This window comes from Hevea brasiliensis, chromosome 13, assembly GCF_030052815.1.
Source record: "Hevea brasiliensis isolate MT/VB/25A 57/8 chromosome 13, ASM3005281v1, whole genome shotgun sequence".
NCBI lineage: Eukaryota > Viridiplantae > Streptophyta > Magnoliopsida > Malpighiales > Euphorbiaceae > Hevea > Hevea brasiliensis.
Genome location: NC_079505.1, coordinates 68231843 through 68258904, shown reverse-complemented (window position 1 = coordinate 68258904; position 27062 = coordinate 68231843). Strand labels below are relative to the sequence as shown.

At 32.9% G+C, this 27062-nt stretch overlaps 1 protein-coding gene across 1 annotated transcript; it reads left to right on the top strand.

Moving 5' to 3' along the window:
• The first annotated feature begins 3987 nt into the window (after positions 1 to 3987).
• Positions 3988 to 26159, top strand: LOC110660060 (calmodulin-binding receptor-like cytoplasmic kinase 3). Its single transcript, XM_058133125.1, has 8 exons — positions 3988 to 4104; positions 5248 to 5470; positions 6709 to 6960; positions 7706 to 7968; positions 13098 to 13263; positions 13348 to 13437; positions 24046 to 24344; positions 25627 to 26159. Exons 1-8 carry the CDS (start codon positions 3988 to 3990, stop codon positions 25834 to 25836), a joined length of 1620 nt encoding a protein of 539 aa, XP_057989108.1. The 3' UTR covers positions 25837 to 26159.
• Positions 26160 to 27062: the final 903 nt, after the last annotated feature.

Here is a 27062-nt window from a genome sequence, read left to right as displayed (position 1 = left end):
TTTTAAAATTATCAATAATTTGGATGAAAAATTAGGAGGGACTAATCTATAGGTTTATCAAAATGTTAAAGGCTAAATAGATGGGTTCTAAAAATACAAAGATTAATTTATGAGTTTTGTCAAACCTTATGGACTAAATTATTTCAAATAAAAAATATAGTAAACGGCATTTGATCTTTTTTATTGAAATTAATAGCAATTTAACTATAATTCTAATAGTAGATATTAACTTGTAGTTTATTAAAATGTCAATGACTAAATAGGTAAATTTTAAAAATATAAGGACTAATTTATAGATTTTTTCAAGCCATAAAAATTAAATTGTAAGTTATCCAATTTTTTTTGATATAATTAAAAATATATTCTACAAGTAAAATAGAATTTGGCACTAATATTTATATTTTTCTATTTTTTAGTTGGATCACGTGAGAATTGATGAAATAAAAATAGCCAATGAAATATGATATAAACACAACACATCAACTAATTGAAGTTTTTGAGTTAATTCTTAATTATTAGATAATAAGACGAGCATGTTAGGTAACACTCTCCTTGTAGTAACTCCGTACATTCTATTGTTCCGGTGACCAGTGTCGATCCGGACAGCTAGAACATCCGGAAAAATATTTCAACTAAAGTGAGGAACCATAATTAACTCAAATATTCATAAAAAAAATTTAGGAAAAATTTAAGAAATAAAATACAACTAAGTTAAATGAGCCGGTGTCCTAACGATCGGTAACCTAGTAGGAAGTTGCGGTTCTCGCAACTAGGAGCCCTAGATCTGAGGAAAAATTCATAAAATAATTTTTGAGACTCCAGAGAATGGTCATTGAGGTTCCTATGGCATTAGAATGCCAAGAAAATACTTAGAAAAATTTTTCAATTGGTATAGACAATTTTAGTCTGTTAAGCCAAACGGAGGGCATTTTAATCATTTCGCTTCAGAGGTGATTTTTGGCCGACTTGTCTAGTTAAGTAAATAATTATCATGATACAAAATGTGAATAAATATTGTTAAAAATTGAATTGAAAATGAGTAAAAAAGAAAAAGGAAAGAAAATAGAATAAATGAGAATTTTGACATCATTATGATGTCATTAAAACCCCAATGACCAATCACATTGTGACACATGTCCTTAACCCATTTAAAATGAATAAAATGGGTAGAAAATAAAAGAAAAAACAGATTTTCTCTTCTTTCCCATTTTCAGCCGAACCTATCTCTCTCTTTCCCTCTATGGATGCTTTTCTTCTCACTAGATTCTCCTTGTAAATACACCATAAACCTTCTACTTTCCTTCATTAAAACTTGATATTACATCTTGAGCAAGTGTTTGGCTGCCAAGAAAGCTAAAGAAAGTGAAGGAATTTTAAGTGGAAAAATTCTGCTCACAAGGTTATGACCAATCTCTCTCTTCCTTTCTTTCAATAGATGTTTAAGGACTTGATTGAGCTAAAAATTTGCAAGGAATTGGAAAGAAAACTATAAGTATGCACTCTTCAAAATTTTGGCAGCCTTAGAGTATGTTAGGATTTCATTGATTAAATAAATTTATAGTTGTCCATGGCTGCCATTGAATATGAATTAGATGTCTTAATTCATTAATTGTATGTATATGAAGAATTGAAGTTGATGGAGTTAGGGTTTGGGCAAAACCTAGGGTTTTGCTCATGTGTTGGTGAATGAAAGTTTAAATGGTCAACTAGTGACCATTTGGCTGTATATGATGAGGAAATGAAGTGAGTTGAGGCTTGGCAATTGAGTGTGGGTGAGCTGCCTTGGCTGACCTGCAAGACTAAGCATGAGTCCAGCAGGTTTGGATAGTTATAAATGGAGTTGTAGAGGTTCAATTGGTGCAAAACCAATTGGACATGAAACTAAATACATAATGGCTCAACTTTGGTATAGAAACCCTGCCCAGAAAATCAAACCAAGTTGACCTAAAAATTACCCTAATCCGGGTGACTTGCATTCTGCCTGGGCAAAATGACCAAATGAACAATGTTTATTCATTTGGTCATAACTCAATGTAGAAAGGTCCAATTGACCTGAAATTTTAACAGCAGAAAGCTGTGACATAGACCTACAACTTTGATGAAGAATACAAATCCAAATTCTGACTATAACCTAGTCAAATTGCCAACCAAACTTAGGTTACCAAATCTGGTAGAACCAGTTTTGCCCAGAATTTTGGATTTTGTCCAATCTGGTCAGTTATGGTATTTAGGCTATAACTTGAGCTACAAAACTCCAAATAGAGTGATTCGAAAAAAGGAAATGTAACTAGATAAAATAAGGAACAACTTTCATGGAGACAACTTTGCCAAATTCCTACTGTACAAATGACTAATGAAACAGTAAACATAAGGCTTGAAATCTGAAAATTGTGAATAATTAACACTAATATTAGAAATGGTATTGGCAACCAATACAAACAACTTTAGAATGCAAAATGTGGTATGTTGAGAGTATTAGAACCAATGTACCTATTGTCTATGCAAAAGTCAACATTTTAGTTGACTAATGAAATAAATAGTAACACCTAAACTTAAATTTCAGGAATTGAAAATTTTAAAAGTGTAACATGCTCTAGTACACCTAGTACACCTAGTAAGATTGATTTGGATAGGTTGGCATGCCAATAGGCTTCAGTTAGCAGTACTGCACATGACATTATGCCATTCTGTGATTTCATAGCTTTTAGCCATTCTGTCATTATGTTGATACTTGGCCTTGTGCCTAATGTTATTACAGCTTATTAGCTGTTCTGTTGCACACCGGGAGATACATATGTGACTGATGGTGTGACGGCCCAAGGTACTTGATACCTAGTGCCAGTTTACCCTTTTATCCAGTCCAGTCATCCAGTATAGGTTACTTAGGCAACCAAAAATGAAAGTGGATAAATTTAATGAAATTATGAATATAACAAATACAAAATAATTAAGATTACCAATAATGATCGAAAAATTGTCTGTATAAGACATCAGAACATGCACTGCATATTTATTTTTTGTTATTTCTTTTCATTTTATTATTGGCACCATTAAGCATTATTGCTTAGAGCGTTACTTTTTGTCACGCGTAGGTTCTGGAGAGACCGACCGAGAGCCCAGTAGACCACAGACTGGGTGAGATCTCTTGCAGCTCTGCATAGTATCCGTGTCACCTCACCGACATCAGTGCATTGGTAGGACACTAGGTTTCATTTTGAGTATTTTGTAATTAACTTTTATTTTATCATATGAAATTGAGATTCATGTAATGTATTTTGTTATCAATATAAATAGTAAAAATTATGTTTATGAATGAAAAAGTGAATATTTATTAATGACCTTTAAATGAATAGCATATGAAATGAATGATTGAGAAATGGAAATGTTGTTAAAAAATATTGAGATTTTGTTGATGAAATAGAGTTTGGGATTTATTGAAAATTTTGAAAATGTTTTTCACAAGTTCTGAAGAATTGTTTTATCCATTTTTAGCTGGCACTCTGCCGAATTTTCTATAAAATTTGCGGAACCTTAAATAAATTATAATTTCAATAAATGACTTAAATAAATGATATTTCACGAATTATACTTCATAGTTATGAAAGAAATAAATTATGAAGAATAAAAAAATAATTGAATTAAAATAAGATGTTTCGATACACTGTGTGACATATCTTACTCAGCTATACAGTAGACGGGTAAGGAGTGTCACATATTATATTTATATTAAATAAGTCATTTTTTAATAATATTGAAATGATAAAATTTTGAATTTAAATTTAAATTTAAGAATTAAATAAATAAACAATAAGTCATATTATATTTGATATAATAATTGTTGGAAAATTTGATTGTAATTATATGCTTATTTTATAAAACAATAAAAGATAAAATTAATGTAAAAAGAGGGAAAGGAATAATTAGCAGCATGTGAGACACAGGGCACATCAGTCATTCTGACGCTGTCTGGAACCATAGAGAAAGGGCATGGTGCGAGCAGTGTGGGATGATGGTGGATGTGGCAAAAGGATATGGGGACGAGAGAGTGAAGGCACCGCGAGGGTTGGAGAGGCTGAGCCTGAGATGGGCCCTTGGATGAAGTGGGTTGGTGGGAGAAATGTGTATATATATATACTAAAAATTTAATATCTAATATTTTCTTCTATATTATTAGCATGTGATCAATAAATGATATATATTTTTTTATAAATGATTTCATAATTATTTAATAATTATTTCATTAATATTATAATAAATAATTATTATTATAAAATAATTTATAATATATTAATGTATATTAATTATATATATTTATATTTATATTATATATAAATAGAGTTTAATTATTTTTGTTATAAAATTTTTATTAAGAAATTTAATAGATAAAAATAATAAAATTAAAATTTAAAATAATTAATAAAAATTTAAAATATTATATTATTTTTATATATTAAAATTAAAATATATATATATATATAAATTAAAATTATTAATAGTCACGTGCATTAATATGAATAATTTTCTAGTGTATATATATAGAGAGCAATTTAAATTATTTTACAAGATTGCCATGTGTCATTTTAAAAAAAATTATCATATAGTATAGTGATGATATATTTTAATTATATATATATATATTAATAATTTATTTTTTTAATAAAATAAAATAGTAAAAAGTGATAAGAAGTGTGATTTTATTAAAAATTTAAATAAAAAATATAAAGATTAAAAATAAAGTATTAAAGTAAAAATATTATAATTACATGTTATATATTTTAATAATTAAAATTATATAAAATATTAAAAATAATTTAATAAAAAATAAAAAATTAAAATTAAAATTAAAATTAAATATATAAAAATTAATTTTTATTAAATTTGTACAAAGCAAACACATTTAACTAGTATGTAGGAAAGAGGGAAGTGAATTTTTCAAAATTAATGCAACTGAAAGAAAAGCATCCAACGGAAAACAAGTGACATTGTCCAAAATTCGGCTTCTCTTCTATTGTAGTTTTGTTCTAGCATTGTTTAATTTAGCCTCTAAATTATGATAATAATTATAATTTAATTTTTCATTTTAATTTAATTTTTCATTTTTAATAAAAAAAAATAAATTAATTTTTTAAATATATTTTATTAGCAGAATATTCATTTTATTAAAAATTATTGTTAATTAGTTATAAATTAAAGCATTAAGCATAAATTCAAGGAACTAAATTATTATAAACCTTTATTTAATATAATAATAATAATAATAAGAAGAAGAAGAAGAAGAAGGAGGAGACGGCAATCACTGCATCATTTCTCCACCATTTCCTCCCTTCCTTCCCTTCCCTCCTTTATTTCCTTCCAAAAGTCCTAACAAAATTTCTAGGCTGCTCAGTTTTCACTTCCTTTGATTCTTCTCTTAAAAAAAAAAAAGAAGTCAATCAATCATCTTATTTCTTTAGCCGCCCCCTTTCTTCAGGTTTGCTACTTTCATTGTTTTTATTTTTTTAATTTGTAGCTATCATGTCATATGAAGCAACTTAGGAATCGTTGTATTTGTTCATTGTTAATGTTGAATTCTGAAGTTTTGGTTGCTTTTATTATGTGGGTTTGATTCGTTTTATCGTTTGATTTTATGGGTATAGGAGGATTTTGTTCCACTGTAAGGTTTTTGGCACTTTTGAGGTCTTGGAGAGTTGTAGCTGGAATTTCGATCTACAGCTATTGTAGCAACTGGGCTTTGAACACTATGTTAGTTAGGTGAGCAGGAATAATTTTTGTTTAGCACAAATTTTGAGGGATAACAGTTAATATCAACTTATCAATCCTTTGCAGTTTTTTGAATTTGCTCTTGAAGATTGTATTTGGTTCTTTGGTGATAGGGAGAATTTGATATTTCTTGTTTAGGGCAGTTTGATTCCTTGAATTCGAAGTATCTTTGGGTGTTTGAATTTCAGCTACTCTCTTATCCGGGCTATACCTTCTGTCAACTTGGCAAATTGGAATTTGAAGAATTCAGTCGAGTTTCATGGTGATCGTCCAAAATTGAGCTCTGTTTGGAGCTCTATGAACCTGTGAACGCGAAGATTTGTGGGTTTTGAACTTCAAGCTATTTTTCTATCTTGGTTTCTCAACATAATTGATTGAGAGCAGTGGGTGTGAATTGGTTGAATTCTAAGGTTTCCGAGGTTGCAGTTTTGTGTTTTCTGAACTTATATTCATTTTATATAGCTTAGTTGTGGCTTGCAGAATATAGAAATGTTTTCATTATGTTTAAATTCTCAAAGATGGAAATGGAGCACAATATTTCATTGATGATGGCTTTTCTGCATTGGCTTTGTTTTTATTGGTGCAATTTCCAAGCATAATTGCCTCTGGGTTTGACACACAATCAAAGGTTTGTGGTACCGATCACAGTCTATTCGAATTTTCATTGTCAGGAATTGTTTTATGTTAATGGGAGTCCTGTAGGCAAAGTTTCATTCTGCAAGGTCCTCCACTTCTATTATACAAATGGTTGCATCTTTGAGAGCTATTACAGCAGTAGCTACTGTGGGTTGGACCTGCCATTATTTATGTGCTGATGCAAGATGCTTGCTTTGGTTTTCTGCTTTAGAAGTCTATATAGCTGTTTGTTGTGAGCTTGCAATTCTATGAAGTTCATTCAATACTCAATTCTCAAGTTGAATTTCTAATTAGCAGTTACTGTTTTGGCAGCTAACTTGTCCCTCAATCGAGGAAGAAAACTTTTGCAAAAGCAGATAGCGGAAGAGTCCAAAAGCCGTGATATTGTTCAGGATATTCCTCTAGAAGAGAAGAAAAATGATCCTACAACTTTTTCAACCCCAAAACAAGTAGGTTTAGTAGCAACTAGAATTGTTGTTATGGGTTGCGGTCTTCTGTGTCCCTGTTTTTACAGGAAAAGGAAAGCAACTACCCACTCTGTTATTGCTAAGGATCTGAATTCAAGTAAGTCTAGTATTTGTATCTCATCATTTATAATTTGGACAAACTCTTTTCTCAACAATTTTAAGGGTATGATATTTACCATCTGCAGTTATAAATTGACAGATTTAAATCAAATTTCAACTATTTTAATACTTTTGCTTTGTTTTGACTTTATTTTTTGTTTGGTCTATTGTTCCGATAACCAAATAAATCCAAGCTTCAGCCAAATTTTCATTTATGTTCAGTTCTTCTATTTATATCAATTATGCACATAAATTTTTAACATTTGTATCAATTATGGACAGCCCTACATAACCCCATGCTGAATGTGTTAATGCTGTAAAAGTCTTCCAAATATACTTTGAACTTGTACCTCTACCTCTACTCATCCCAGTTTCACATCTAGAGTTCATTTGCATTTCTCCTGAGTCCATTCACCTCCTTCTATTCTACTTGTATAAGCCATGCTATCTGCACTTTCCCCACCTCTAACTCAGATTACAAGTCTAGCTGCATCACTTTTTCCAACCACAATTCAAGTGTGCTCCAATCATATTTTAGATGTGAATTAGCACAACCGAGCTGAGAGCTGACAGGGCTGTTCATAAATTAAATCTGGCATATAGTTTATATAAATAAAATAATTGGCTATAATTGATGAGTTAATGAAGAAGTGGATTTATTTGGTGATCAACCCTTTTTTTTTTTTTTTTGTTAGTATGCTTTGATATAAACTTTGACACTTTACTCAATTGCATTGTTGCAGTGGATTCAGTATCCTCTTTGGATGTGAATTCTGGTCCTGAAAAAGTTCCACCCAGTCCACTTCGGGTGCCACCTAGTCCTTCTAGATTTTCAATGTCTCCTAAACTCACTAGACTGGCGTCAATTCATCTCAATTTGAATCAGGTTACAAGAGCTACACACAACTTTTCTCCATCACTTCGGATAGGAGAAGGAGGCTTTGGAACTGTCTACAAGGCCCAACTAGAAGATGGGCAGATGGTTGCCATAAAACGAGCAAAGAAGGTAAATAGTAATTTCCTTCATGAGCTTTACTAAAAGAACTTCTTAGGATTATCTTACTAATGTTAGACTGAAGAAATGTGTACTCCATCAAATTCAAATGAAGAGGATCATCCACTTTGATACTGAAGTGATGTCTGACCGGTTTAAAAGGATATTTGATGGCACATAACAAGTTGATTGACGATTGAAATGTGGAAACTGTGTTGGAGTTTTAAGACAGAATCGAGTGGATAGAGTTTAGGTTGTTTATATAGGAGATTCGATGATGCTGAATTGAGTGGATATTAGCACAAATGATGTAAACAAATGCAAAGAGAAATTACTTATAATAAATCAGTGTAACAACAACTAATAACAACTATGCCTTGTCGCCCTCATCCCAAACTAGTGGGGGCGTTATATGGATCTCTTTTCGTCATTCAATTCAGCTTTGTTTGAAATTAATTCCGCATCAATATTCAAAAATTTATAAATCTTTCAATACTACTTTTCTTTGCGTCATTTGAGGTCTTCCTCTTTTCCTTTTCACTTCATGTGCTACTAACTTATTACACATTTATATTGAGGCATTCGATACTCTACGTTGGACATGACCAAACCATCTCACTCGATCATCTCTTGTTTTATCTTCAATATATGGTACATGCACCCTCAAGCGGATGTGGGCATTCTTAATCTTATCCATTATTGTGTTACTAGACATTCATCTTAACATTTACATTTTTGCTACACTTAATATATTGTACTTTAATGCCCAACATTAACTCCCATACAACATAGTTAGGTTGACCATGGTTCTATAGAACTTACTGTTCATTTTGTTAGATCCTATGGTCGCATAGCACACTTGTCGCACTCCTTCGTTTCATCTATCCTATTTTGATCCTATGAGCTACATTCTCATTTATTATTTCGTTCTTTTGGATGATATAACATAAATACTTGAATTTATTGCATTTTGCCACCAAGACTCCATCCAATTGAACCTCAACTCCATTACTTCTATTAGAGTTAAACTCACAATGCATATATTCTGTTTTACTTTTACTTGGCCTAAAACCCTTACTTTCAAGAGTCTTTATGCATAACTCAAACTTTTTGTTAACTTTTTTACTAGTTTCATCCATTAAAATAACATCATTTGCAAATAACATGCACCACGGAACATGCATTTTGAAAATGGTTGGTTAGCTCATTTGTAATTAAATTAAACTAGTATGGACTAAAAGTCGATTCTTGATGTAAACCCATAGACAATTATGGGAAACTCATCCTTATCATCTCCAACTGTTTTTACATTTATAATCACTCCCTCATACATGTCCTTAATGACATTTACATATTTGAGATGAACTCATTTCTTCTCTAGCAACAATCAAAAAATTTCTCTCGGTACTTTATCATATGCCTTTTCTAGGTTAATAAATATCATGTGGGAGATCCTTCTTCATCTCTCAATAAATTTCCATTAATACTCTCAACAGAAAGACTCTATTGTAGATCTACCAAGTATAAAGCCAAACTAGTTCTATGATACTTTTGTAGTGTCCCTAAGTTTACGTTCAATCACTCTTGAACTACAATCTTTGGCTCTGAAACTAAATCATTTCCTTCTATCCAAGAACTTGAAGATTAATAGAAAGGAAGCTTAATTGAAATGAATCAAAAGTTTCTTTTATGATTGATCTGTGTATATAGCAACAATTCAAAATTGGATCAAAAGCCTCAACAAATAAGTGCATGGGCCAATGAAATCCTACCTAATGGAGACATTGCTAGAGAAGTGACAAAAACCTTGAACTTTTTTTTTTTTACAAAAACCAATAAATTTGAACTAGATGGTTATTTTGGAAATTGGGCCTTTTCAAAATAAAAATAAATATTTTGGAGATTAACTGACATGTTCACAAAAAAAGTCCCTTTGTCCAAATGGAAAATCCTTTTCTAGACAATTATACTCAACTCAACTAATCATTTATCCTAAAAATTTATTGGGGTCGGCTATACGGATTCTTTCTCTAATCTAAACGATTTTGGGTTAAATCTTCTGAAATGTGTAATGCTTTTAAGTCATGTTATACTACTCTCCTCCAAGTCAGTTTTAGATCTACCCCTTCTTTTCTTTTTATCCTCTAACCCAATGTGCTCTACTTGTCTAACTGGAGCCTTCGTATGTCTATGCTTCACATGACCAAATCACCTCAATCTCCCTTCTCTCAACTTATCCTCAATTGACACCACTCCTACCTTTTCTCTAATACTCTCATTACGGACTTTATCTAGTCTAGTATGGCTACTCATCCATCTTAACATTCTCATATCCGCAACTCTCATCTTAGACACATACGGCTCCTTCATTGCCCAATACTCACTACCATATAACATAGCCGATCGTATGGCTGTACGGTAAAATTTTCCTTTCAACTTATTGGGAATCTTGCGATCGCATAAAACTCTCGTGGAACGTTTCCAATTCAACCATCCGGCTTTAATCCTATGACTAACATCCTCCTCACATCCCCCATCTATTTGCAGGATTAAGCCGATATATTTAAAGTGATTACTTTAGGGCAATACCACTCCATCCAAACTAACTTCTTCCCTATCACCGGTTCGGCCTTCACTGAACTTACAATGTATGTATTTTGTTCGTTCTATTTAACTTAAAGCCCTTTGACTCTAGAGTACTTCTTCAAAGTTCTAGCTTTCTATTGACTCATTCTCGCGTCTCATTTATCAGAACTATATCATCCGCAAATATATGCACCAAGGGATACTCTTTTGTAAATGTTTTGTCAAATCATCTAGAATTAATGTAAAAAGGTAACGGCTCACAGCTGAACCTTGGTGTAATCCAACTGAGATAGGAAAATCTCTTGTATCCCCTCCCACTGTGCGCACAATAGTAGTTGCTCTTTCATACATATCTTTTAACACTTGTATGTACTAATAGATATCCCCTTTTGTTCTAACACTCTCCATAAGATATCTCTTGGAACACTATCATAAGCGTTCTCCAAATCGATAAAAACTATATGTAAATCTTTCTTCCCATCTCTATATTTCTTCCCATCTCTTTTGAGGGTAGTCTATATCCTCTAAACTCTCCAAGTACTTTTCTAGTTACTTCTCTAATCTTTGATGTCATCTGTATCCATATATCATTAGCCTCTACATCCAACTTCCATGCTTCAGACTCGAGAAGCTTATTTTTGAACTTCACTTGCTTTACTCTTTTAAACTCCCACCACTTTGTTCGAGCTATCATATTTCTCCTAACCTTACTTGAATTATTCCTAAACTTGACATCTAAGACCACTAATCGATGTTGACTTGTTAAAGCCTCTCCCGGAATAATCTTGCAATCCTTGCATAGAGCTTTATTTGTCTTCCTGGTTAAGAGGAAGTCAGTTTGGCTTTTATGTTGTTCACTTTTGAAAGTCACTAAGTGCGACTCCCTTTTTACAAAGTAGGTATTTGTTAGCATTAGTTCGTACACCATTGCAAAATCCAAAATGCTTTTCTCTTCCTCATTTCGGCTACCAAAACCAAACCTTCCATGAACATTCTCATAACCTTACCTATCACCTCCTGTATGTCCATTCAAATCTCCACCGATGAGAACATATCGGTATGCTTTGCATTAGATCATCCATATCTTCCAAAAATTTTTGTTTACTCTCACTATCTAGTCCTATTTGTGGGGCATAAGTACTAACTACATTTATTGTTTCTCCTTCTAGTACTAGCTTTATTAGTATAATTCTATCGTTTACTCTTTTCACAGCTATTACGGCATCTTTCAATATCATATATATAATTATGCCCACTCCGTTCTTGTTTTTCTCCTTTCCGGTAAACCACAGTTTGTATCCTGGATTATCCACTTCCTTGCTTTTCTCTCCTATCAATTTAGTCTCCTGAATGCAAGCAATATTCATCATTCTCCTTTACAAGGTATTCACAAGCTCCATTAATTTTCCTGTAAGTGATCCAATATTCCAAATACCAACTTTGATTCTCCTCCTATCCTGTTCCTTCCTAATTGATCTCTTTCTATGATATCTTCTATCGTTCTCTATGCCTATCTTATATTTTGTTCCACTATCCGTTCTACTATCTGTTCTATGGATTAATTTCTTTACCCACACCCATTCATGATGTGGGAACTCTTGCTCATTTAACATTACACCCGGGAGTCGGTATGACGCGTTGATTTCGGCGAACACCCAACACGCTTGCATATTTCACACCACACCCGGACTCTGATATAACGCGTCGTAAGTAGAGGACGCCCCAACGTTTATATCGTAAGAATCAATATCATGAGATGTGATGAAATTTTTACGCTAGTTATCACCTATCGCAACCCTCCTCCTTTATCCGAGCTTGGGACCGACTAAACACAAACTATTTAGGGGGAGTTTTTCTAGACAATCAAATCTTTAAAAAAAAAAAGAAAAGGAAGAGCTTCAAGCGTAGCGTAGAAAAATGAATAATGTTAGCATGGTCCTAGTAATGTGGGATAAGGTAGTGAAAATGGATGATGTGGCCCTAGGCTTTTCTGCAAATTTATCTCTAAATCGGGTATAATTGAGGAAAAATATCTAATTGGGAACATTGTTTTTATTTTGTAAGGACTTATTTTGAGTTGACAAGGACACACATTTAGGGTCAATTTGGCATTGTGTTTTGGAGCGACAAAAGCTGTTTTTATTTTTGGAAAAGCGACATTCTAGATGCTGTTGAAAAAGTGGTTTAAAAGTGCTGGTTAGCTATTTTAGAGATTTTATGACCAAAACAAATCAAATTTCACTTAAAAATAAATTTTAGTAGCATGTAATTACCATATTTAAGGTGCTGCTTTTCTAAACAACAGTTCAAACAACAATGCGAACCTAGCCCATGTGTGCGTGCATGTTAAATTCGCTTCCTGCACCCCACACCCCCCCCCCCCCCCCCCACTTTTCTTCCTTCTCTCTTTTTTGAGTTGGCTTTATTGTTCATGAATGTTAAAGGTGGCTTGAGTGTTTAGATAATTCATTTTATCTTCCCATCACTGGATCTGTAAATTAGTCATTTTATTTTCTTAAGCCTCTTTTGTTGGTTGATGAGAAAACATTGTATAGGAACACTATGAGAAATTGCAAACTGAATTCAGCAGTGAAGTTGAGCTTCTAGCAAAAATTGATCATCGGAATCTGGTGAAGTTACTTGGTTTTGTTGATCAAGGAAATGAGCGTCTTATTATTACAGAGTATGTGCCAAATGGTAGTCTAAGAGAACATTTGGACGGTAAGCTTATGTAAATAAGATCATAAGAAATTTCAATCTGGACAATAACCTTTATACTAATGGTCTTGTTGTAAGTCTCTGCAGGTCAGCGTGGAAAAATTCTAGACTTTAATCAAAGGCTTGAAATATCCATCGATGTGGCACATGCATTAACTTATCTCCACACGTATGCAGGTTAGACGAGGTCAATTTAGTTTGTTTCTGAAGTTCCATAATTCTATAAACTAGGATATCAGTTGAACTCAAATGACAAATCTAAGAAACATCTGAGAAGAATATTTTAGAATTCTTTTATATTATATATGTAGTGGGAGTTCTTGTACATATATTAGTTAATAGTGTGGCATTTTGAAGTTTATTAGTTTGCTTTTACAAGCTAAAGCTTTGTATGGCTGCTAAGATAAAACATTCGCATGCAGAATCACTTATAGATGCTTTAGCCTGCAAGTATTTAAGTCACAACTGCATCAATTTGTTTCTGTAATATTAACACTTACACTCTTTGCGTGTTTTGACACATGGGAAAAGAGCTAGTTAATGCAGAATAGGAAGTTTAGAATTTTATTTAGGAATTTTAATTATTATAGAATTAGAAAATTTAAAGAATTTTTATATTTTAGGAATTTTATTATTATTAGGTTTATTATTTCCTAATTTATTTATTATTTAGGAATTTTATTATTATTAGACCTATTATTTCCTATTTTATCTTATTTAGTATTCCTAATTAGAGTTGATTAGAGTTTCTATTTCTAAATTGATTAGGGTTGTAAGTTCTATAAATAAAGCTAATTTTATATTATTTAATAGCTTTGACTATGATTATTATTGAGATTAAATAAAATTATTGAGAATTAGTTCTCTTTTCAAGGATTGGTCCTTCATTTTTTTGTTCTTTCTCTTTGTTCTACATAAAATTTGGTATCAATGCCTAAAATTGATCTAAATTCTATTGTTTTTCTTCCCATTCCTTAGATTCCCACCGATATATTTGTCCTTCAAAATTTTTCCTTATTGCCTACAGTTCAAAAAAAAAAAAAAAGTCAAAAACCGTAAGAACCCAATAACTTGCTATTAGCCGATCTGTCTCTTTGCATCATTGGAATTTCAGTCCGACCCCCCTGGAGATTTAACTTGACGGCAATAAGCTCATCTAGCTTTATTGTGAGTCTACAAGTAACGAATTTGGCCCTAGCAACAACCCACATCAAATAGCCACATCAACTTGTTTCTTCAACGCCACATCACCTACCATCACTGCCATGTTAGCAAAATTTTAAGAGTTTCTTTCCTTACTAAGTTCGACACCTTGCATTTGATTTTGTAGCTCGTTTTCAGTAGAAACAACTCTTAAAAGCTGAATTTTGAGTTTTTTTTTTCTTCAAGACATGTTTTTTTACTTCAAATGCCATAGAAATTTATATTGAAAGGCTAGAAGAGGAGATCAATACTACAAAAATATTCTCGAAGAAATAAATTATGACATTCGATTTCATAAGGGTCAATTACTATCTCTACGTCATTGAATAGATAATTATAGTTATAAACGTGATCGTGAAAGGTGTTCTTTCTTACATGGTGAATATCGAGAAGTTAGATAGATTTTACTAAATAAGAAAAGGGAATATGAAGATTTACAACAATTCTTACAAGTTAAGAAAAAAGAGCTTGAAGAATGCAAGAAAGAACTTGTGATTTCAAGTGTAAAAAAATTGAATGCACAACTTGATAAGTTTCCCAAAGTAAAGCTTAATGAATTATCAAAAGTAGAGTTTAATGAATTATCAGTAGCATTGCAAGGACATAAAAAATAAATTCAAATTATAAATCAAGGAAAAAAAATTTGATGTTGAAGATGAACAAGAAGAAGAATTCGAAGAGCAGCTTGAAGATGAGAATGAGGAACAAAAAAGTGCAAAGTGGAGAAACTAAGCTTAAAGAGTATGAGATTAAAGAATCTGAAGATTCGAGTCTTGAACATTCATATGTTGAAGAGCCTATTCCAGAGCAAGAAGTTGATAAAACTGTACAAGCAAAGCTTGAGGAAGATATACTTGGGAATGAAGAAGATTCTATGAAGAAATCAATGAAAATTGAAGATCCTGTTGAGTTAAAGGGCATTTTAACTATTGTTTTAATTAATTTTATCAATCTAGATGTTTCCAAGAGTACAAACTTCTTCAATTCAATCTTGCTGCTATCATAAATGAAGATAGTACTGTGTGTTCTCTGCATTTAATTTGTGATTCTTCAACACTTCAAGACTCGAGGGCGAGTTTTCTTTAACTATGGGAGAATAATGCAGAATATGAAGTTTAAAATTTTATTTAGGAATTTTAGTTATTATAAAACTCAACTCAACTAAGCCTTTATCCCAAGAATTTGGGGTCGGCTATATGAATTCTTTTTTTCCATTCTAAACGATTTTGAGTTAAATTATCAGAAATGTGTAATATTTCTAGGTCATGTTGTACTATTCTCCTCCAAGTCAGTTTAGATCTACCTCTTCTTTTCTTTCTATCCTCTAACCTAATGTGCTCTACTTGTCTAATTGGAGCCTCTGTATGTCTACACTTCACATGACCAAACCATCTCAATCTCCATTCTCTCAACTTATCCTCAATTGGCACCACTCCTACCTTTTCTCTAATACTCTCATTACAAATTTTATCTAGTCTAGTACGACCACTCATCCACCTTAACATTCTCATCTCCGCAACTCTTATCTTAGACACATACGACTCCTTCAGTGCCCAACACTTACTATCATATAACATGGCCGGTCGTATGGTTGTACGGTAAAATTTTTCTTTCAACTTTTTGGGAATTTTGAGATCACATAAAACTCTTGTGGCACTTCTCCACTTCAACCATCCGGCTTTAATCTTATGACTAACATCCTCCTCATATCCCCCATCTACTTGAAGGATTGAGCCAAGATATTTAAAGTGATTACTTTGGGGCAGTACCACTCCATCCAAACTAACTCCTTCCCTATCACCATCAATTTGGCCTTCACTGAACTTGCAATGCATATATTCTGTCTTCGTTCAACTTAACTCAAAACCCTTTGACTCTAGAGTACTTCTCCAAAGCTTTAGCTTTTCATTGACACTTTCTTGCTTCTCATCTATTCAGTGTTATTAAAGGCGCTCAAGGCGCCCTGGCGAGGCGAGGCGCCACTCTCACGCCTCGCCTAGCACCGCCTGGGTTCCCTTCAAAGAGGCGAGCGCCCCGAAGCAAAGAGGCGAGAGGCGAGAGGCCCCTTGAGGCGACGCCTCTGTAATGCAATGACAATTTTTTTTTTTAATTATTTAAAGCCAAATAAAAGAAAAATCCCTAAGCCACCTGCCTCAGTTCTCACGAGAAAGGAAGATCGGCACTCTCAAGTCTCAACTGTGGCATTCAGCAGCACTTTCAGGTTTCTCTCTCTCTCTCTCTCTCTCTCTCTCTCTCTCTCTCTCTCTCCCTCTTTCTTCTTCTTCTTCTTCTTCTTCTTCTTCCCCTATTCCTTCTTTTCTGACACTGGAAACCCTTTTTTTTTTTTTTCCTTGTCCTCTCCTCCTCTGGTGCTGTTGTTTCTTCGTCTTCTTCTTCTTCTTCTTCTTCTTCTTCTTCTTCCCCTATTCCTTCTTCTTTTTCTGACACAGGAAACCCTTTTTTTTTTCCTTTTCCTCTCCTCCTCTGGGGCTGCTGTATGGGCATTATTCACCAGGGAAACCATTTTTTTTTTTTCCTTTTCCTCCCCTTCTTATATAATTTTGCTGTATGGGTATTAGGTGTGCAGTAGTCTAGTTAATTTTCTATTTTGTTCAGTTTTTTTTTTTATTTTAATTGTTAATTTGTTTACTTTTTTATTCTTTTTATTCTTAATATTTTGTTGTTAATTTGTTAATTAGTTGGTAATTAGTTGTTTAAATTATACGGATAATGTTAATTTGTTAATTTTTTTTACTTTAACTTTGTTAATTTATTAATTTGTTATTATTCTTGTTACTTTAACTTGATATTCTTATTGATTAGTTGTTTAATTTATATGGGTGTTGTTAATTTGTTTACTTTCACTTTGTTAATTTGTTCTTATTTTTGTTAATTTAATTTGATATTCTTGTTAATTAGTTGTTTAACTTTTATAAATATTGTTAATTTGTTGTTATTCTTATTACTTTAACTTGACATTCTTGTTAATTAGTTATTTAATTTATTGTTTAATTTGTTAATATTTAGAAGTACACACACACATATATAATTTAGGTAATTTAGACTATGGCGCCTTGCTTTAAAAAGGCCTCGCCTCGCCTCGCCTCTCGCCTCTCGCCTAAGGCCATAAGGCCCCCTGTCGCCTTAGTGTCGCCTTTCGCCTTGATAACACTGCATCTATTAGAACTATATCATTTGCAAATATCATGCATCAAGGGATACTCTCTTGTGTATATTTCGTTAATTCATCTAAAACTAATGTAAAAAGGTCAGGGCTTACAGCTTAACCTTGGTGTAATCTAATTGAGATATTAAAATCTTGTGTCTCTTCCCACTGTGCACACAATAGTAGTTGCTCTTTCATACATATCTTTTCACACTTGTATGTACCTAATAGATACCCTTTTTTGTTTTAACACTCTCCATAAGACATCTCTTGGAACGCTATCATAAGTCTTCTCCAAATCAATAAAAACCATGTGTAGATCTTTCTTCACATCTCTATATTTCTCTATCAAGCTTCTAATGAGAAAGATTGCTTCCATAGTTGAACGACCGGGCATGAAGCCAAATTGATTAGGAGAGATAGAAGTGTCATGACGTAGTCGATGTTCAACAACTCTCTTCCATAATTTCATACTATGGCTCATGAGTTTAATTCCCCTATAGTTTGAGCAACTCTGTATGTCTCCCTTATTTTTAAAAAAAGGTACTAAAATACTCCTCCATTTATCAGGCATTTTCTTTGAGTTTAGAATCTTATTAAATAATTTAGTTAATCATGTCACTCCCATATCTCCCAAATACTTTCACACTTCAATTGGTATTCCATCGAATCCACAGACTTTACTCACTTTTATTCTCTTAAGTACTTCCTTTACTTCTAAAGATCTAATCCTTTTAGTATAATTCACATTCTTTTCTATTGCTCTGTAGTCTATATTCACGCTATTATCACTTTGACTATTGTTAAAAAGATCATCAAAATAATTGCTCCATCTTTCTTTAATGTCCTCATATTTCACCAATACTTTTCCTTCTTTATCCTTAATGCACCTAACTTGATTGAGATCTTGACATTTCTTTTCTCTCCTCCTTGCTAATCTATAAATATCTTTCTACCCTTCTTTAGTTCCAAGTTTCTCATATAACTTTTCAAAGGCCTGCGCTCTTGCTTGATTAATTATCTTTTTTACCTCTTTCTTTGCTATCTTGTACTGTTCATATGCCTCATTATTATCACATTTAGGTAATTTCTTATACCATTCCCTCTTTCTCTTCACTGCCTTTTGTACTTGCTCATTTCACCACCATCTCTCTTTTAAGGGTAGTCTATATCTCTAGACTTTCCAAGTACTTTTCTAGTTGCTTCTCTAATCTTTGATACCATCTGTATCCACATATCATTAGTCTCTACATCCAACTTCCATGCTTCAGACTCCAGAAGCTCATTTTTGAACTTTACTTGCTTTACTTCTTTGAACTCCCACCACTTTGTTCGAGCTATCATATTTCTCCTAACCTTACTTGAATTATTGCTAAACTTGACATCCAAGACCATTAACCGATGTTGACTTGTTAAAACTTCTCTCGAAATAACCTTGCAATCCTTGCATAGAGCTTTATTTGTCTTCCTGGTTAAGAGGAAGTCAATTTGGCTTCTATGTTGCCCACTTTTAAAAGTCATTAAATATGACTCTCTTTTTATAAAGTAGATATTTGCTAATCTTAGGTCGTATGCCATAACAAAATCCATGATATTTTTTCCCTCTTCATTTCGGCTGCCAAAACTAAAACCTTTATGAACATTCTTATAATCTTGCTTATCACTTCCTACATGTCCATTTAAATCTCTACCGATGAAAATATTCTCTTCATTCGGTATGCTTTGCATTAGATGATTCATATCTTTCCAAAACTTTTGTTTACTCTCACTAACTAGTCCTATTTGTGGGGTATAAGCAATAACTACATTTATTGTTTTTCCTTCTAGTACTAGCTTTACCAGTATAATTCTATTTCCTATTCTTTTCACAGCTACTACAGTATCTTTCAATGTCTTGTCTATGATTATGCCTACTTCGTTCTTGTTCCTCTCCTTACCGGTAAATCACAGTTTATACCCTGAATTATCCACTTCCTTGCTTTTCTCTCCTACCCATTTAGTCTCCTGAATGCAAGCAATATTCACCATTCTTCTTTCGAAGGTATCCACAAGCTCCATTAATTTTCCTGTAAGTGATCAAACATTCTAAGTACCAACCCTGATTCTCCTTCTATCCTGTTTCTTCTTAATTGATCTCCTTCTATGTCTATCTTGTGCTTTGTTCTACTATCTGTTCTACTATTTATCTTAAGGATTAACTTCTTTACCCACACTCGTCCATTATGTGGGAATCCTTGCTCATTTAACACCACACCCGGGCGTTGACATGGCGCGTCGCTTTCGGTGAACGCTCTACACCCTTGCATATTTCTCACTACACCTGGGCTCTGATGTAGCACGTCATAACTAGAGGACGCCTCAAGTTTATCACTAGTTTATCTCATTAGATTTTTTTTCCTTAGTTTAAAAAAAGGTTTTTGGGCCAGAGAAGGTGGTAGAAGGTCATTTCACCTGTGCTAATGTCATTGGTCAACAGTTATGATATTCTCACCCTTTCTGTAATGAAATGTTATGATGATGGCTATCAACCTTAACTCTCCACTGAACAAGAAAGTTAAAAGACCAATGATAATTATTACCTTCGATAATCATATGACTGACTAGTCAATTTTACTTTGAGATTCTAGCTTATGATTTTCACTTTTGCAATCTCACTGACCAACATCTCATTTCGTGGAAACAAAACATGAACCATACATTTAAAAGATCTATTTTTATCCTTTCTGTCAAGAAGCTAAATGCTTAGAGTGAAATATGCTGTCAGCCAAGTGCTACTGCAACTTTCTTATCCCAACCATTAATTATCTCACTAGCTTCCATCTCAATGCATATGCCATCAATGACATATTATGCCAATTCCAAATAGCTCTCTTGGAACCATGGCACTTGCTAGCAGGACCTAATAAATGCCATCTTCCTTCATCTTTTTTACATTGTTTGAGGAAGGTAGTTTAGCAGCAAACCTTATCTTGGATCAAAGCTAAACTGATTACATGATGCAAACCCCATACATACAAAGGAAAGAAAAAAGAAATCATATTAAGAAACCCATGATGTGTTTGATGCAGAACACTTGACTAAAATTGCCATGAATCTTTTGCTCTTGAAGATCCATTTTGCTGACCTTTTAAACATCAACACTTCCACTAGTGGTCTTTGGGTTTAAGGGGAAAATTCATGTTGAATTTCCAAAGTTATGGGAAGCAGGTCTGTTGCTTTTTATTTCTGTTAAATTTAATGACCATGCAAATTAGGGAATCATTTCAAAGGTCCTTAATAATCTCATATCTTAATATTCTACAACTAGGGGTCCACAAGACAAATTTGGATTTTGGAGTTGTCTGTGTCCAGTTAAATATGAAACACATATGTGAATGTGAAAAATATGAGATTTTAATTGATTATATACCATTGTCCTTTGAGTAACTCAAGGTACATTTGGAATGCCGGTTCTTGAAATCCTATAACCTTTTCAAATCTTAGGAATTGGAAAAAAAAAAAAAAGTAAGAATATTGAATCATAGGAATCACACAATTCTCTCGTTCAGTATACAGTCCGAATTCTGGAAACTGAAGGGCAGTTTGGTAATTTAAAAGGGTCTTGAAATCTCTTATCTCTTTTCAGTGAGAGATTTAACCAAACCCATCTAGGAGGTGGCATTAAATACCCCACATTTTCTAGAGATTTCCAAAGACAAGGGAATCATAAAAAATTCACCAATTCTCTGTTGATTTGGGCATTTGGCTATTACCAAATAATGGGAATTTTTCCGTACAGGTGTGAATGAAGTATTAAATTTATGGGAAAAGGTGCAAATGAGCTAAATTATAGAAAGGGGGTGAAAGAAAGTCAACTGACAGAAAGACGCCAATCAAAATAGCGTACAAACATCAAAACGCTAATAATAATAGCGTTTATACATTGTGGCCCACTTCTAAACTGGCAGCACAACAAAATGCTAACAAAAATAGCGAACAAAGAGTAAAACGCTAATAAAAATAGCGTATATGAATTGTGGGGTAAAACGTTGTTGGACTGTGACCCCAAAACGCTAATGATAATAGCGTTCCTCCTACACAATCCTCTTCTGATCCATTTATTTAATATTATTAAAATAAGTTTTGTTTTATATTATATTATTACTGTCCATTTATTTAATATTTATTATTTAATGTTTAAAATAAGTTTTTGTTTATAAATAAAACTAATGATGTATTTTTTTTTGTTTTATTTTTAAAATATATTAAAATAATAATTTTTAAAAATAATTTTTAAAAATTCAAAATTAATATATTTTAAAAATAAAAAAAAATAAGTACATTATTATTTTTATTTATAAACAAAAACTTATTTTAAGCATTAAATAATAAATATTAAATAAATGGATGGGAAGAGAATTGTGCAGGAGGAACGCTATTATCATTAACGTTTTGGGGTCACAATCCAACAGCGTTTTACCTTGCATATACGCTAATTTTATTAGCGTTTTACTCTTTGTACGTTATTTTTATTAGCGTTTTGCTGTGCTGCCAGTTTAGAAGTGGGCCACAATGTATAAACGCTATTATTATTAGCATTTTGGTGTTGGTACGCTATATTGATTAGCGTCTTTTTGTCAGTTGACTTTATTTCACCCCCTTTCTGTAATTTAGTTCATTTGCATCTTTTTCCCGTAAATTTAATACTTCATTCACACCTGTACGGAAAAATTCCCCCAAATAATGGATTCATTCAGTTTGCTCTCCCAAGGTTCCTCATGCGAAATGTTTCTGTTTGAACCTAAGTTAAGGGGCCCACGTGGAGAGTATTGACCCATGATCCATGCACAAGTAGTGAAGCTGAGTCACTTAATAAGCAGCAAGTGAATGGTTAAAAGATGGACAACAATTATTGCAATGTGGATGACGGGCAAAAGCAACGCCAAAGCTAAATGATAAGACAGCAGTTACCGCAACGTGGATAATGAGCAAAAGCAGCACTATAATTAAAAGTACGAGGCAATTACTGCAACGTGGTTTCTATAACGTTGAAAGGTAGGAGCAACACTATATATGAGTAGTTGGATACAACAAGGATCCCCTTCTAATCCAACAACTGCAATAGACAATACTCTACAGCAAGTTTAGTTTAGCAAAGCTAACAACAATTTCCTTTAGTTTTAGCTCAGCTTTAGTTTAGCTCAGTTCAGTCTCTAACCATTTTCAATTTCCTGATATTTCATTTCAATTATTTGTTATTGCACTTCAGTTTTCTCATCAGTAAATATCCATTTCAATTCCAATTTCAGTTCAGTTACTTTTCAATCTGCTTTTATTGCTCAGTCCTTTCAGTTATTCATTTTTGTACTTTTGACTGCATTTCCTTTATTTTCTTTAGTACATATTCAATTCCTGCAATTTACATTTTCAGCACAAGCAATTTACTTTTTCAAGCTCAGCAATTTACAATTTCAATACAAGTAATTTGCATTTTCAACTCCTGCAATTTACAATTTCAATACAAGTAATTTGCATTTTCAACTCCTGCAATTTACATTTATGCCATTTTAGAAAACTGTAGAATTTGGACAATTTTCGTTTATTATTTCTGTTACACAATCATTTTGCCTAGAAGTCTAGGCGAACTTTTCATTTTAATTTAAATTTCGAGATTCTACCATCTTCAGCATGCCTTTCAAATAAATTTTTGGCATGCTTAGCAGTTCAATACCATAGAACCATGTCATCGTTTTCCTAAGCATCTTACCTTGTCACTAGCTAGTAATGCTTATTGTGTCGCTGCATTTGGTTGTATCCAAATGATAGTCTTCCAAAACCACAACTAGTCGCATTCACAGTGAAGGCTATTTTTTTTTTAGTGAACTTGGCAAGTTACCTTGATCATGCAGAAATGCCCACAAGAATCATTGCTGGAAAGTGGGCAATGTGGATTAGGTCTTATACAATGCTAACATGAAAATCTGATCCACCACATATCAGCTGAATTTAACTAAGGTTTAATTTCAACTTGGAAATTGTTTAGGCCTCTAGGAGAGAGAGGGAAAAAATAAAGGAGTGATATACTAAAATATGTATAGGAATTTCTATGAACTGTTTAAGTTGCCTTTGTGTATGATTCAGATGCTAGAGTATAAAGCATACTAGACCTGCAAGGCCATAGCATATATTACTCTATAAATTAATATGCTGTAATTTCTACATGTCTGATGTATCGTCTTGTATTGGTATTTTTTACATTTTTTTTTTTTAAATATGATCGAAACTTATAGTACCCTAGAATTATATTCTTATCATCCTCTTGCTGACCTGTTTCTCAGATGCTTTGTATTCTTATTAATTCATCATTACTGTATTGGTTATTTACTTGCGAGACCCTTGGTTTGTGTTTGATTATAAGTGTTATTTACTCACAACAGAGAAGCAGATTATCCACCGAGATGTCAAATCATCCAACATTCTTTTGACAGAAAGCATGAGGGCCAAGGTTGCTGATTTTGGATTTGCAAGACTTGGTCCTTTGGATGCTGATCAGACTCATATTTCAACCAAAGTGAAAGGGACAGTGGGTTACCTTGACCCTGAATATATGAAGACTTATCAACTCACCCCAAAGAGTGACGTATACTCATTTGGGATTTTACTTATAGAAGTTCTGACAGGCCGCCGTCCTGTGGAACTGAAGAGACCTGCAGATGAGCGGGTGACACTTAGATGGGTAAGCTTATCCTCTCTGCGTGTTGCATGTTTTATTTTTTCCGTAATTATGATTATTGGTGTGCCTATTCAATACCTTGCCACATTTATAATTTGCAAAAACATGGGTTATTGTCATTGAGTACCTTCCATGTTTTTAGTAAATGATTGACTATTGATAGTCAATAAGGATCTTCCATGCCAAAACTGTAGAATGAGATGACCAAAGCTTCATGTTTTGGAGGCAACTAGAAGTTATATCAGACTTTCTGTGGGAAGGCCCTGCCCAACTTTAGCAATTGCTTTGCAGTGAGAGTTATGCCGCACCCCCAGCCTTTGTGCTGACAATACTCATGGGTATATTCAATATTGATTGTTGAATTTTGAACCCAGGAGTGTAAATATCAAATTGGCAAGCTACAGATTGAGCTTGAGACTGGGCTCCCCATAAGCAAAATGACCTTAGCCATTTTGGTTTGGTTTGCCAACATTTATATGCACTTTAATTTTCTTGTACATTACTGATGCGGAACTTGTTCCCACAAGTGATATTCCAACATAGATAAAAGAGTTAAACAGTTAGTCTGATTCACACTTTGGTCTTTTTCTTTTCCCCTTACCAAAATCAAACATTTGATTTTGGTGTCTGAATTCTATAACATTCTCTTTAATGCTTTAATAAAACAAAACATTATCATTTTGGACTTATTTTAGCCCAAGAAGACTGAAGTGTTGATTTTTATGAAGTTCAAGAGCTGATTTGGTTTTGAAAAATGGAGGACCAGTGTATATTTGGCTAAACCTCAGAAAGTTTCCTAGATGATATGGTAGTCTACTTTTGTATCATGATCTAAGTGTTTCCAATATACTAGGTTTTCCCCTCAGGGGTAAGAACGCTTGCATTAAGTATTTGATTATTGAACTTGCAAGGACAAATTGTTTCCAAACATATATTGAAACTTAGCCAAACGAAAACTTTTGTTCTGTGTACTAGAGTAACTGCTCGTAGAACTTAGATTCTGTTTTGTCAGGATTAGCTTTTGTAGATCTGTACGCCATAGTATTAAAGCCTTGGTGTGTTGTTGGTAGTTTGTTCTTTAAGGAGGAGATTCTTGCTCTGTAATTAGCTAATTGGAACTTTTTAAAACCTGATTGCCTTTCTAACATTGGCACAGTAGTGAGGTTCCAATTTCAGAGACCACCTTTGTAGTGTTGTTCGTTAATCCATCCCACCCAGTATGTAGCCTGCTAGTTCACTTCCAAGCACTAAAACTTTCATATGATTTAATTTCAAATTTGTGCAGGCCTTCAGAAAGTATAATGAAGGAACTGTAGTGGATATGGTGGATCCATTATTGGAAGAAAAAGTAGATGGGGAGGTACTCATGAAATTGTTTGCTTTGGCAATCCAGTGTGCTGCACCCATTCGCACTGATCGACCAGACATGAAAACAGTCTCAGAGCAGCTGTGGGCAATAAGGGCAGACTATATGAGAAGTGCAAAGCGTGCTTAAAAAAGAAAAAAGAAATATGAATGGCCTCCTCGTATTAGTACAATTAGCTTGAACTTGGGACCTATTGCCGTAGTCACTGAGCTAAAACTCATTGGTGGCCTCCTCATATTCTATTGTGCTCTTTTTATCACATTTTCAAACTCCATTTGAATGTTGATACAAAAGTTACTTCAATCTTGGCCCAATAATCTTGCTTCACTATTCATCCTTTTTAGAACGTAACTGGCATCTTGGATGCTTTTTGTATTTTAACTTGTTATGTAACAAGAAGTCCTGTTATGAAATAGACAAATGTATAAAGATGAAGCTCATTTGCTTTGGAAGATTGCTCTGCCAAGTGACAGGTTATTTTTATACAACAAATCACTAGTTTATGGATTGATTACTGTAACAATTTTCAAAATAATGTTACATTCTTGAGTATTAGATTGAAAATCTACATTTTCAAGAAAAATGACTTAACACAGAAATATTGAATTTTGACAGTCAAATGATAAAATAAATTATAATATCTCCAACAAGCTCCCTCAGCAGGAGCATTATAATATATTCTTAAACTCTTGCCTGTAAGTTTTGAGGCTTCAAATTTACTGTTTTTTTTAAAAACAAAAAAAAAAACAAAACAAAACAAAGCAAAATTCAAGCCAACTTTTTTCTTGTTGAGTTTAGTTAATAAAAATGGGATAATTATACAACACACTGGAGCATTGGCTTTTAGTATTCCTTGGACACAATTTTCACCTTTTCCATATTTTAAGGGTTTAGGATACATGATTTTATATAGAGAAATTTTAATAGCCATTCTTAAACTTTATAGGTTATAATAGAATTGTCTTTAAACTTAAAAATATAACATACTTTAAAATTTTACACAATAAAATATTTTTGATTTTCAATAATCGGTTTATAAGTAATACGTTAATGTAAACAATCTAAAATAGTGATAATGTGAATAATTGCTATTATTTTTTTAATGCATAGTCTCTCTAATAAGCTTTTATGCATCTAGTGTGTCATTATTCCATATGATTGAAATTCTTTTATGGTTATTCTGAGAAAAAAATTATAGTTAGTTTTGCCACTATTACGTAGAGGAAAAAAAATTATTCACATCACTATTATTCTGGATTGTATAAATCGGCTATTGAAAATTAGAAAGATTTTATTGTGTAAAATTTTAAAGTTCAAGAGGTTTTATGTCACATTTTTAACTTTATGGATGATAC

Bases quoted from the DNA above. Each gene is read 5' to 3' on its own strand.
- LOC110660060 (XM_058133125.1), top strand. From the start codon at position 3,988: ATGGTGCGAGCAGTGTGGGATGATGGTGGATGTGGCAAAAGGATATGG. The intron at 4,105-5,247 runs GTTGGTGGGAGA...ATTTAATATAAT, and splicing joins TGGGCCCTTGGATGAAGTGG to AATAATAATAATAAGAAGAA. The intron at 5,471-6,708 runs GTTTGCTACTTT...CTGTTTTGGCAG, and splicing joins TAGCCGCCCCCTTTCTTCAG to CTAACTTGTCCCTCAATCGA.